The 13,277-nt window shown below is 34.8% G+C and overlaps 1 protein-coding gene across 1 annotated transcript in view; it reads left to right on the top strand.

Moving 5' to 3' along the window:
• The window catches only part of PRMT3 (protein arginine methyltransferase 3), a 73,160-nt gene that overhangs the window by 22,903 nt on the left and 36,980 nt on the right, over positions 1–13,277 (top strand). The window contains exons 10-11 of the mRNA XM_034417257.2: positions 5,984–6,083; positions 12,297–12,375. Of these exons, the coding sequence (XP_034273148.2) occupies positions 5,984–6,083; positions 12,297–12,375 (179 nt within the window). The remainder of the gene's footprint in view (positions 1–5,983; positions 6,084–12,296; positions 12,376–13,277) is intronic.

Consider the following 13,277-nt stretch of genomic DNA (forward strand, 5'->3'; position numbering starts at 1 on the left):
AGTAATTTAAAGGGAGTGAATACTTGACTGACATCTCCACCTTCATAAATTAGAACTGCCTGATCAGGCAGAAATGATAAAACAGTGCCCCCATTTTGCCAACATCAGAAGCAGTTTAGAAGAATACCATGGTCAATTTTACCAAGGCTGATGAGAGCTCTAAACTAGGGGTATGCTACCTCCATCCAGATCCCAACAGAGGTCACCCACAAGAGGAACTAGTGCTCCTCACTTTGAAACAAGTCTAAATAATCTCTCTCCAGAGAGTGCTCACAATGACTCCAATCTCAGTAACCTTCCCAAGGAAAGGAAGGTTAGAAACAAGATAATAATTATTAAAAATGGCTAGGTTCAGGAAGAAGCAGACTATAGAGAACTTGATGACCTTGGAGAAGGAATATAGCAATTGACAAAATATTAATTAAGTCCAAGAGAGGAAGAAAATGTTAAAAAGAAACCTAAGATGAAGGACAAACTGCATCTTCGAGTTGCAGATATAGTACATCCTACAAAAATGAAGCACTGATCATCTCCTGGAGCTGACTGTTGCCGCCTCATGGGTGGGGGGGCATGGATCCAAACTGTAGGTGGCTGAGGACATATTGGAGAGAACCCTATCATTCTTTACGCTCCAGTAGCCAAAATGAATCCCAGATAAAATGACAAAATACTGTCCCAGTCACCACATTGAACTCTGTCTATGAAGAGTCGAGACAGGTGAATCTGAATGACTTTATCCACAAAAAGCTGCATACTCATTGCATCAACCAGATAGAAGTCTATGCGAGACCCTCTTCCCAAAGGACTGTCACTGCCTCTTGGTGCATTGAGATAAGAAAAAAGTGTGTGCTTCTCCTGTCTTATTGTCACAATGGATATCTTTATATCTTATGATTTTTTCCATATCAACCACATTTGGATGTATCGATGCCTCTATCGTAGAAAGCCAGACTGGTATTTTCAAATAGTGTTTTTCCTTAATTTTTACCCATACTGAAAATAGAGCATTTCTAATGCAATGTTGTTGGAAATAACTGTGTATTTTATTTTTCCCATACCATAGAAAGACATGCCACCCCAATTGCAAATCATGACCCTCCAAAGTTAATAATTGTATATGTCTCAAGGTTATCCATTCTTTTAGCCACATAAGTGCAGATGCCTGCCAATCTGGCAGCCCAAAGCCTCCTCTATTCTTAGAGTCTTGTAACAGTTTCAGATTTATTCTTGTTTTTTTACCTTGCCAAATAAATTTTGATACTAATATATTTAACTCCTCAAAGTATTTCTTTTCCAGCTCTATTGGAATTGGAACAGGTATAATAATCTTGGTGGAGTATTCATTTTAATGGTAGCTATTCTGTCAGAGTGGCAATTAATCCCATTCTGCTTTTGGGTAATTGCACCTTGTTAGAGAATGGATCGTGACTTTTCCTTGAAGTATACTTTAAGAAAATAAACCCGAGATATATTCTAATAAACACATTTTATTATAAAGAAGTAAAAACGGTCTTACTAGCTAATTAATTACATCTTGGCAGCGTTCCTGCCTTGCCTCTTGGCAGGCGAACAAAGAAAGTTAGAAGAAAGTGAAAGAATGTGAAAGAAGGAATGTGGACATGCGCAGTGGCATTCTGAGATAAGAGTCAAATCAGTCTACCGTAAGTCTCAGAATGGAAGCACAGCTGACAAATACAAAAACGCAGTGACATATTCTTCCTAGTAGTGATAGTTGCAAGTTTTTCCACTTTTCCAAGTCAAGTTTAATTTGCTGTATCAATTTAGCATAATTATCTTCTTTTATAGTTTCACATCTCGCTGATGCCCAGATATTTTACTTTCTTCACTATCTGAATGTATATCTTCTCCATTAACTCTTTTTTCTGTTTATTTGTGAGGTTTTTGACTAGAATTTTAATTTTCTCTTTTAATCCTGCAACTTCCCCATAGTCATCTATTTTCTTCATTAATTTGGGTCCAGTTGTTCGCGGTTCCTCTATGATAAATACCAGGTCATCTGCAAATGCCTATAGTTTGTTGTTGTTTTTTATCTCCATCTCTTTTATTTCTGTGTCCTGTTGAATGTTTCTGTTTAATACTTCCAATGTCAAAATGAATAGTAAAGGGGACAGTGGACATCCCCGTCTTGTGCCTTTTTTAATATTAACATCATTTGTTATGTCCCCATTTACAATCACTTTTTCAGTTTGTTTGGTATATATTGCCTTGATCATATTAGTAAATTTTTCACCAAATTCCATGTATTTTAATTGCCTTATCATAAATTGCCAATTTACATTATCAAATGCTTTCTGCGCATCTAAAACAACCAGTGCCATTTGTTTTTCAGAATGTGCTTCATAATATTCCAGCATATTCAAAATTATTCTCATGTTGTTTTTAATTTGTCTCCTAGGCAGAAATCCATTTTGATCTGAGTGTATAAATTCATTCAAGAATCTCTTTAATCTTTCATCTATTATTGAAGCATAAATTTTATAGTCCACATTTATAGTCCAAGTGAGATTGGTCTATAATTTTTAATTTGCAATAAATCTGTATCTTCCTTTGGTATAAGTGTAATATTTACTTCCATCCAGGATTTTGGTATCTTAGCTTCTAACAAGACTTTATTATAGACTTCCAGCATTGACTGTCCTAGGATATCTTGTAATTGTTTGTAAACTTCTGCTGGTAGGCCATCTGGTCCTGGCGTTTTATTGTTCTTCTGTCTCTTGATCACCTCAGTTAGTTCAAACATTATTATCTTTTCGTTTAACATAGTTCTTACTGCTTCAGGAACTTTGGGCAGCCTAGCTTCTTCCAAATATTGTTTTATTTTATCCTCTGATAGTTCCCCTTGATATACAAATTTTAATAATAGTTTTGGATTATTTTCTTTTTTTATCATTTCATCATTACTATTGTTTGGATGCCAATAATTACTTTCAGTGTAAATATTGCCAAAGTATCCAAATTTAGCTAATATTTTATGTTTGGTATGGTATTATTGAGTTCATGAAGCTTTTCATCCATAGTTTGCTTTTCTATGGTGTTTATCCACTAAAATGCTAAAATTGTTATGAGGTTACTGGCTTCTGTTGCACGTCAGATGTAAGGTGATTGTAGTATAATAAATGTTTAAGAAAGAATTTAGATAATCATTGTGGTAGAGAAATAAATCCCAGTGGTGTGAATAATTATACTGTCCTGTCTGGTATTAGCTGTCAGACAATGATATAAGAAAGAAGGATTGATAAATTATGCTTCAGAGAAAGTAAGTGCTATTAATCTTGAGTAACTTAATCTTGAGTTTCCTTGCACATATTTTCATTTAAAATATGAAATAGGATATCCTTAAAGAAAATTGGTATTACACCATAATGCTTCAGCTAAAATTCTGCAGTTAACGAGGATGATTGTTTTCACAAAAACATAAACATCAGTTACTTTATTATAACTTAGTTGTGTCATCTATGGAAAGGACTGGTTAAAACTTCCATTTATCAACAGTTTAAAAAATCATTTTATAAAAGGAAGTACCCTGTTTCCCCGAAAATAAGTCCTCCCCAAAAATATTTAAACGCAAAGCTGGAAATCAGGTAAGATGGCAAGAGGAGCCCCATCTTGATCCATGTGCCCCAAAAATAATAAGACCTCCCCGAAAATAAGCCCAAGCGCTTATTTTGGAGTTCAAAAAAATATAAGACAGGGTCTTATTTTCGGGGAAACACATTATATGAATATAATTCAGGGCCAGATGGAATTTTGGCGGAATTATATAAAACATTTCAAGAATCTTTAAAAGAAATTATGTTGGAAATATATAATGAGGTATTGGAGAGAGCTAAAATGCCAAACTCATGGACGGAGGCATACATAACATTAATCCCAAAAGAAAATACAGACAATCAACACATCCAAAATTATAGGCCAATCTCGCTGTTAAATGTCGATTACAAAATTTTGGCAACAATAATGTCAGAAAGACTGAAAATAATACTAAACAAAATTATTCATTCAGATCAAAATGGGTTTTTGCCCAAACAACAAATTAAAAACAATAAAAGAATTATAATGAATATATTAGAGTATTATGAGGCCCACCCTGAAAGACAATTGGCATTAATATAATGGAAAAGGAATCTAAAAATAATGGATAGTATATAGCAAAAGAGAAGATATTATAATGGAATGATATATTTAATGTGTAGTAGGTATGTATATAAAATGTATTGATTATATGAATAAGTATGTAACAAACAAAATGCATATGTATATAATTGGCTGAAAAATAAATTGGATATTACTAAAAATGCCAGTATTGGAAAGCTATAAAAGTGTAACTAAGATTTAAATATGTAAACGTTGAATAAAAATAATTTAAAAAAAATCTTTTATTAAAAAAAAAAGATGCATTTAAGTGTATTCCACTAGGTTCAAAAATTATGAATATTTGGTTAAAGCACATTTGACTATTATATTTTTCTCTCCCAGGTTTTCCCTCGGTCACCAAAGCAAATTTATATATGTCTCTGATGTTATAGTTAAAACTTGAATTAAACTGTAATTCATTTAACATAATTGTAACAGCAGACCAATTGCTTTGCAACATATGAACGTGTTTTGAAATTGTCCGTTGAATTTTGGTATCTTCTAATTGATGGGGTCTTTGAAATCAAATAAGAGATGTGAATACTTATTGAGGCTGTTGAAAGCATTTGAAAGAAGTGCAAAATACATTATTGCAAATTAGTCTTAGTCTCTTCACAGCATTAAAACAGCCTTTGGAATCCTTATGTGTTTTTCCCCTAGCTTTTTTGTTTGTTTGTTTGTTTGTATATACAGATTCTTGCATAGCCAGCTCTTCATGTCTCTGGCATTCCAATTATCTGGGCATCTACATGCAAACCTATGCATGTTTGAAGTAACTACATAAGTTTCCTAAGGATGTGACTGCTTTAATGTTTTGAGAAGAGGTGCTTCACTCATACTAACGAACTATGCAAAAAGCCCTTTTTGAACGCTTAACACTTCCAGATACAAACCTACAATACTTGATAGAAGAAAATATTTGTGGCTCAGGGCTGAACCGTGTGGGGTCCTTGGTGCTCTCTGAACTTGGTGGTGCACCAATGATATTATCTAATTTGGTAATGAACAATCTGCAAGAAAACAACCAAGTTCAGAGAGCACCAAGGATTCCGCACTACAGTATTTACTTTTTTCCTTTACATTTGCATAAGTAGGAAATTTACATATTTCCTTTCTGAAAATAAATGAATTTGCATCTGTGCAAATTTATTGTGCATATTTAAATGTGCATAATACACATTTCAAGTGTGCATTATGTCTTGGACAAGAATAAACTGTGTTATATTAATAAATGATAGCACATCTCAGACAACAATTTTCTGATACTGTTACAATGGTTATGGAAGCAGTAGTTACTTTCCTAAACTATTGAAAAGCATCCTTGAGACCCAGAAGGCTAAAAACAGTGCAGCTATCTGGAAGAAATGCTAGCATTTTCCTGGGATGTCTTCTCTCATTGCTGGTTAATGCCTTTTTTTCTTAGGAAAAAATCAGCGGTATATGAACCCAAGCAAATATTTAAACATGAAGTGGCTGATTTTCTACTGAATTCCAAATCCTGCTAGCCTGTGTTAGTAACAGATAGGGGAGGGTGAGTTTGTGGATCTCCATAGGTCAGTCCAAAACATCCATTCTCTTAATGTCTCATAAACAAAACCTAGATTCTTCAGTACTGTATTCCGTAGTATCTCACTTAAAATCATACCGGGGATTCCTATGCAAGTGTAATTTGTAATTCTTGAGTACAGACTGTGTGGCCAGACTAGCAAAAAACACTTGTGGAACAGTTATCTGTTATTACAAGTACTTATTAATGGTAATAATGGAGTGCTTCCAGGTAAAACATAATTAGAAAACATGTAACATGCTTTTGCCCTTTGCCTTGCAGGCTCAATGGACTTGAAGACAGTATTTATTTGATCAAAGGAAGAATTGAAGAAGTTGATATACCTGTTGAAAAAGTTGACGTTATCATATCTGAATGGATGGTAAGAATAGAAATATGCTTTGCAAAAATATGGAGGCGTAATTTCAAATGTGCCAAAATACTATGTGGCAAATCGTTATATTTTTAATTATTGTAACTATTGTCTTCTTGTTTTAAAATGACAGGAAATAATTTGTCCAATTAACAACACAATAATATCTATCTGAAATCTATTAGACTAGTATTTCATCATAATTTAAAATAGCCATTAAGTAGCATTTTAAAAAAAGCATGCATGTACATATGTAAATTTATTTTTGTATGTAGATAGAATCCAGAATAACAAAATGACAGAATTTGAAGAACCTTGGAGGTCTTCTAGTCCAACCCTCTGCTCAAGCAGGAGACCCTATATCATTCCAGACAAGTGGTTGTCCAGTTTCTTCTTAAAAACCTCAAAGTACCTTCAATGAGTGCTCAAAGTTATAATGGCACTGCAAAAAGGGACTTTTTTTAGAAGCTGGACAAAATTGCTGGTGTATATTGCAAGTAGGCTATTGCTAGTAAGGCAACATTGATATTGCCTATATATATCAAATGAGCAGACTTCAATCCAGACAGAACTTCTGTTCCTGTGAGGTATAGAATTTTAAGAGGAAATTATGTTTAATACTAATTAGAGTGATTTTACAAATAGTAAGCTGTGAAATGCTGTGCAGCATGCTGGTGCTAGGTTTTCCGAATATTCATTTTATTTATAAAGGGAGACAATTCACTCAGCTCATACCCTTGGGAGAAGCACTTGAGCGTATTTTTCTTCACATCTTGATGATTTAAATGTCGCTACAAGAAGGAATTAGTGCAAAGAGAAGACTGTGTTAAATCCATGGGCAGAATTTTTCTGCTTCCTTGCAGTCAATGCTAGGCGTATATATAGACACACATGGACACACATGTGTAGGTACATGCGCATGTATGTATGTATCTGTATATCATATTTTTCGGAGTATAAGACACATTCCCTCACCCCCAAAAGTGGGTGAAAATTGTGGTGAGTCGTATACACCAAATGTTGCATCAGTCATACCTGGGGGGGGAGGGAGTTGGTGTGGGAGTGGCAACAGCAACAGGCAGCTGATTGGCGGTATTCTGGGTGGCTGATCCAACCAATTTATGAGGCGATATGGTTTTGCTATGTGCACCAAAACCAGAATTGCGCAAAAAATGCCAAAAGAGTATGAATCTAAGATTCTGTCTTTTCATACATTTCTAATAGATGCTAGGAAGAATTTTTTTTTTTAAATTGGCCAAATTGGGAGTATGGATGAAGTCCCGCTAACATTTGATGTGCCCTCTAATAAGACTGTTGATCTGAAAGGGGCCAAAAGCATAACCGTGAAAACCTCAGGACATGAGAAAAGGCATTACATGGTTGTGTTGTCCTGCTGTGCAAATGGCACCAAATTGCCACTGATGTTAATATTCAAAAGGAAAACCTTTCTAAAAGAAGTTATTCCAAAAGGTATTGTTGTGCATGTCCATGAGAAAGGATGCCACCGGAGAAGTTAGCAAAAATGTTTAAAAATAAATCAGCGAAATTTTGGAAATGTCACCAACTACTAGGATCCTATTATCATATGTGGTGGACATGCCCTGAAGCAAAAAACTATTGGAATAAAATTAAAGCCTGGCTGGAAGAAATGACACAATAACGTATTGAATTCAAACCAGAGTTGTTCCTATTGGATATCCTACCTGACAAAATTAAAAAGGAATATATTTATTTGATTATACACGTAATAACAGCTGCAATAATTGTTTATGCTCAAAATTGGAAATTAGAGAAAATACCTTTGGAAGATGAAGTAATAAAAAAGATTTTAGATTGTGCAGAAATGAATCGATTAACTTTGTTGATTAAAGATAGGGAAGAATCAGAATACTTTAGAATATGGAATTATTTTAATTGCTGGTTGGAAAAGAGATAAATGATTAATTTTATAACTATATATAAAAATTTGATGGCAAGAATATGGTTATAGGAATGAACTTTTATAGTGGTTTGGATGATGATTAAGATAGAAGAAACTGTTGGAACAAGAAGAATAAAAAGAACTGAAGAAGTCAACAGCGAGATGTTACGGGAGGGATGATTGATGTATTAAATGTTTGTTTGTCTTAAAAAATAAAAAACCTTTTTTTTAAAAAAAAAGGATGGATGGACGAAAATGGAATGAGAGTATAGGTTGAAAAAATGTGGTCCAAACGTCCTGGAGATCTTCTGAAAAAAATCTGCTTTATTAGTGCTCGATCAGTTTAGAGCACATATTAGCAAAACCACAAAGAAAAGATTCAAAGAAGTGAAGACTCATCTAGCTGTAATTCCTGGGGGTCTTACCAGCCAGTTGCAACCTCTTGACGTTTCCCTCAATAAACCATTTAAAATCTGTACGCTAGAAGAATGGAACAAATGGATGGCTGCTGGTAATTATGATCTGACACCTACTGGACGAATGAGGAGGCCCACTATTACTCAAGTTTATGAATGGGTGAAAACATCATGGCACTCATTGAAGGACGAAATCATTGCTCGGTCATTCAAAAAATGTGGCATTAGCAATGCCGTAGATGGAACTGAAGATGATATCATATAGCAAAGTACCAAAGAAAGTGATATCAGTGATTGTGAGCAACTGAGTTTCCTAAATTCTGACATTAGTGATGATGAATTTTTGGGGTTTCCAGAAAATTAGAAGAGTGCCTGAACCTTAAAGTCTCTCCTCATTTGTTAATGACAGTGATGATGGTTCTTAATTCCGCTATTGACTTTACATGGTTGAAATATTGTTCTGCTATATTTTATTAAATATACCCTGTTTTCCCCAAAATAAGACACCCCCTGATAATAGGCCCAATTGGGCTTTTGAGCGCATGGCAATAAGGGCAAGCGCTTATTTCAGGGTTCAAAAAAATATAAGACGGGGTCTTATTTTCGGGAAAGCATGGTACACCATTTGGTTCAGAATATTTTTTTTCTTGTTTTACTCCTCTAAAACCTAGGTGCGTCTTATAGTCAGGTGCATCTTATACTCCGAAAAATACGGTAAATACAAATCTAAATAAACACACAAAGACTGCTACTTCTTATCCAGAGCTCTTGGATTAGCTGTATCAATAGCACTTAGACTGGACCATACTCGTTCAGAGGGCTTTACATCCCTCTCTAGGCGGCCTAGCTGTTACAGAGAAACCATTTGTGTGATTTAGCTTTCACTAACCAATGATCAGGATAATGTAGAACTGTCAATGGACCAGGAGCTGTACTAGGTTTGGGATGGCTTTGACAGAAGTTTTTTTTTTTTTTTTTTTTTTTTAGCTACCTTCTATCCCCATCCCATCTTGGTCTTATCAGTAGGTAGTGATAGTGCATAATAGTTCTGGATCCAGCATCCCTGTGGTTCTTCAGTCAAATGTTGGGCGAATAATCTAAAACAGTGATTTGTCCACGCCCCTGCCAGGAAGCATTTTAGCTAATGAATATATGAACAGCAATAACTAGTCACATTTGCCATTTGTTTCTTTTATCAAATGTAGGTGGTAAATTGTTGGAGGAAAAAAAACAAACTACAAATGAAGGCAGGTTGACAAATGTAGGTCAGGACTGATGTTTGTCCAGTCCTGATAGACATTATGAAGGAATTTGAAAAATAATGTGGTGTGGACATGGAAAACATTTCTTGGGATCTGTAGAATCACTGAAGAAATCATATTGGAACCCATGTGTATGATGAAGGTAGAAAACGGACAGAAAATGAATGTTCAGAAAACTAAATTGTATTGGAATGTTCTTAAATAGTTTTTCATGGCTTAAAAATGACAATAAAGGTTCTCTATCTTATCTTAGATATTAGCGGTAGCATAGCATTAAAATTTATAAGACAGTATGAAATGCAATAACAATAATACCAAAAATGTTTTGAAAGCAGAATGAAAGATAATTATAAATGGGCTTTTTCTAAGGTTTTTAGGGGAACTTTTTTTTTTTTTTTTTTTTGAGAAATCCAGTTTGGACTTTAAAAAAAAAAAAAACATTTAAGTGCTGTGTTGTACATCCATACAACAATTTTATTTGAAGCGAACTTGAAATTGCAAACTTGCTCTCTAGAGATAAAATTGAATGGAGGAGCATTTTTGTTCAACAGCCAGTATCTTATTCTAATTGTTTATTTCTGTTTCTCTGAATTTTGATATACAGATACACTTCTGTCACCCAGCTATGCAAATATACCTCACAAAGCCCTTATATCTTTATTCTATTTGCTATAAAGCATTAACAAATATTTTTAAAAGTTGAAACACTTCTATAATATGCAATAATAAAATACCCTTTCTTTGTTCGTCTAAGAAAAAGCTGGCCCTTTGTATGTCTTCATTTGGTTGCTACTTTCAATCATTAGCATTCTGCTCACAAATCTCTGCAGTACAGAATACTTTGCTTTAATTAATTTTGAATTAATAATGCAACTCTTTTTTAAAAAAATTTTTTTTTAAATTTGCACCTTGTCCATGTAGAAGCAGGAGAGTCTCCAAGCATCATACACCAAAAATGTCAGGTATAATTCTCTTTCCAGATGGCACCCCTACAGGTGAGGCAGCAGCCTGTGAAATTACATTCTAAATTACAGCAGAGATTAGCACCACACATAGAGCAAAACATTTTGAGATTGATGATGAATGACTTGATTCAATATGACGGACAACCCCTTAGCAGCTTACAGGACATGATATTGCATAAGAGAGTTTGGATGGTTGAGGTAAAAACTGCAGTGTCAGCCTGGAAAATATCAGAAGAGTACAGTGACATCTAAGAAACACCAGTTATTTTATCGGTGGTCTGCTTTTTTTAGCATGACTGAGAAAGGTAATGATGTATTAGTGCAATAATTGGTTCTTCCAGTGATGGCTTTGTCCTAGCAGAAAACATTTCTCCTTCCCAGGGGTATAATACCTAATTTTCATTATACCTTTCCATGCTATGTGACACATTTTTGTGGAGGATTCCTTGATTTTCAGAACAGCCTTCACGTACATGTGGGGGGAGGGGAGTGCAGTGCAGAAGGAGGAACAGCAGACATCTTGGGTCTCCTTGTGCAGAGAGAAATGCTCCATAGAGATACGAAGGTACTGTTGGATGCAAATATACATATGTCCTACTATAAAAAACCTGCTTGCCATTTGTCCCTAGGGCTGTTGTTTGTGCAAACAGCAGCTAGAGAGAGAGAGTTGTTCAGTAGGAAACTGATGAAAGCTTTCCATCAGAAGCACTTTCTGGATCAAGCTGTTCTGGCTGCTATTTTCTCCAAAATAAAATTGCTATCTTAAGCTTGCTTATTTAATTCTCAGTCCTAAATAAAGTTGAACCTTCTTATCAGTAGAAAAATTGCCTCTTTCTCGCCACTGTGTTCTTTTTTTCTTAGAGAATAGATTTTCTAACCCTTTTGCATGAGTTGAGATTCAGACCTACCTTTCCAAGCTAGGCACAATTGGTTTGCACTCTGAGAATATAATAATTGGCTGTTAGGTAACCAAAATAAGAAGCCATGCTTCTTAATACAAAGCTATTATTTTTATCCCATATATAGTCAGTCTCGGGTCTTGGGCTTATTCTTTACTTTTTATATGCATATCTCTAAACCAGCAAAATCTGTTGAGCTTCTCTATAATTTCCAGTGGCAGCCTTTTCACGGTAAGGGGCCTGCACCCTTCTCTATTAAATATATCTTTAAACGGGACATTTAGCTACTGTCACCCCTGAACCTAAGCATTCCTGTGTCTCTGGTGGTTTTGTGGCAGGAACTGTGTGAATTGTCTTTTTGGCTTGTATGACATTTGTGATTGACCTTCACCCATGCTGGATTTGAGATCTGAAGATTTTATTATTTTATTATGCCCCTTTATGTACAAAAGGAGAGATGCTCTTCAGAGATTTCATTAATCACATTTTGTACATATTGATATCAATTAAAGTTAAATCTGTGGCCTCTTCCTCTGGGTTTGTAGTACAAGAATTGTGAAATGCTTAATGAAAGGAATTGCTATACCAGAGTGTAAATGGCAGTACTAATAGTAAAAAATAAAAGAGCTGCTGGACTATTCTTCAGAATATTTATTTCCAAAGACAAAGTTTATAAATGCTACTGTAGAACTTGCTAAAACTGGTATATAATTTTACCCTATCTCTTATTTGTTTATTTTCTTTTTTCTCAATTTGCAGGGCTATTTCCTCCTCTTCGAGTCTATGCTGGATTCAGTCATTTATGCAAGGGACAAATATCTGGCCAAAGGAGGCTCAGGTTAGTCTGATTAAATAAATAGTTCAGCTATGGAGAAAACTAGATTCTGCTATGCATGACCAAGAATTTTATTTTCTGAAATGAATGATGTTTCCATTAAGAGTAGCTCCAAGATAATCATTTCATAGTATGGATAATGCAAAAGCAATAACAGAATATTTGGATCTTAAATGAAATACTATTTTCAGGAATGCTTTGTCTTTTTAAAAATAATTAATATTCAGTCCTTGAAGAATTTTATAGAACTTTTTAATGGTAAATAATTTGGTAATAATGTAGTAAAAGGTAGAAAGTTGATATAGGAATCTTTCTAAATGTTGCTTTACAAATTATTAAAAAGGAATAAATACAGGGTTGTGTGTGTGTGTGTGTGTGTGTATGTGTGTTTGCTGTGATAGCAGAGTTTTATATTTTCATCATCTACAACAGGGGTGTCAAACATGTGGCCCATGGGCCGGATATGGCCTGCGCAGGCCACATCCACCCCGACTCCGTAAGCGCAAAAACAATCCCAATACGTCACAATACGGCTTGCGATGCAATTGGGTTTTATCATCCCTGATCTACAATGTCCTCCTCCCGCCCCCTACCCCCCAACATTCAGAACAGATTGAGCATGGTCCTTGAGAGAAGGGCAAATCTATCCTATTGATTCATGCTATGTTGCTGGACAAAAATATTTGAATGCTATCCAGTGGAATTCTTTAAGGTCTCCAAAAGTTTTGCTGTATGTAAAAATGTTACAGGAAGTGTGGAACTAACAATCTAATCTAGTATGAGGTTTAAGAAAGAAGTGGGGAACTACTTGAAAATAGAGGTTCTAGTGTCTAATATAGAAACAGTTTATCAAAGCTGGTTTATGTGTTATGTTTTACCTTTAAATAAAACCCAGTTTTCATGTG

Source organism: Pantherophis guttatus, chromosome 1, assembly GCF_059756535.1.
Source record: "Pantherophis guttatus breed Tessera chromosome 1, ASM5975653v1, whole genome shotgun sequence".
Taxonomy (NCBI): domain Eukaryota; kingdom Metazoa; phylum Chordata; class Lepidosauria; order Squamata; family Colubridae; genus Pantherophis; species Pantherophis guttatus.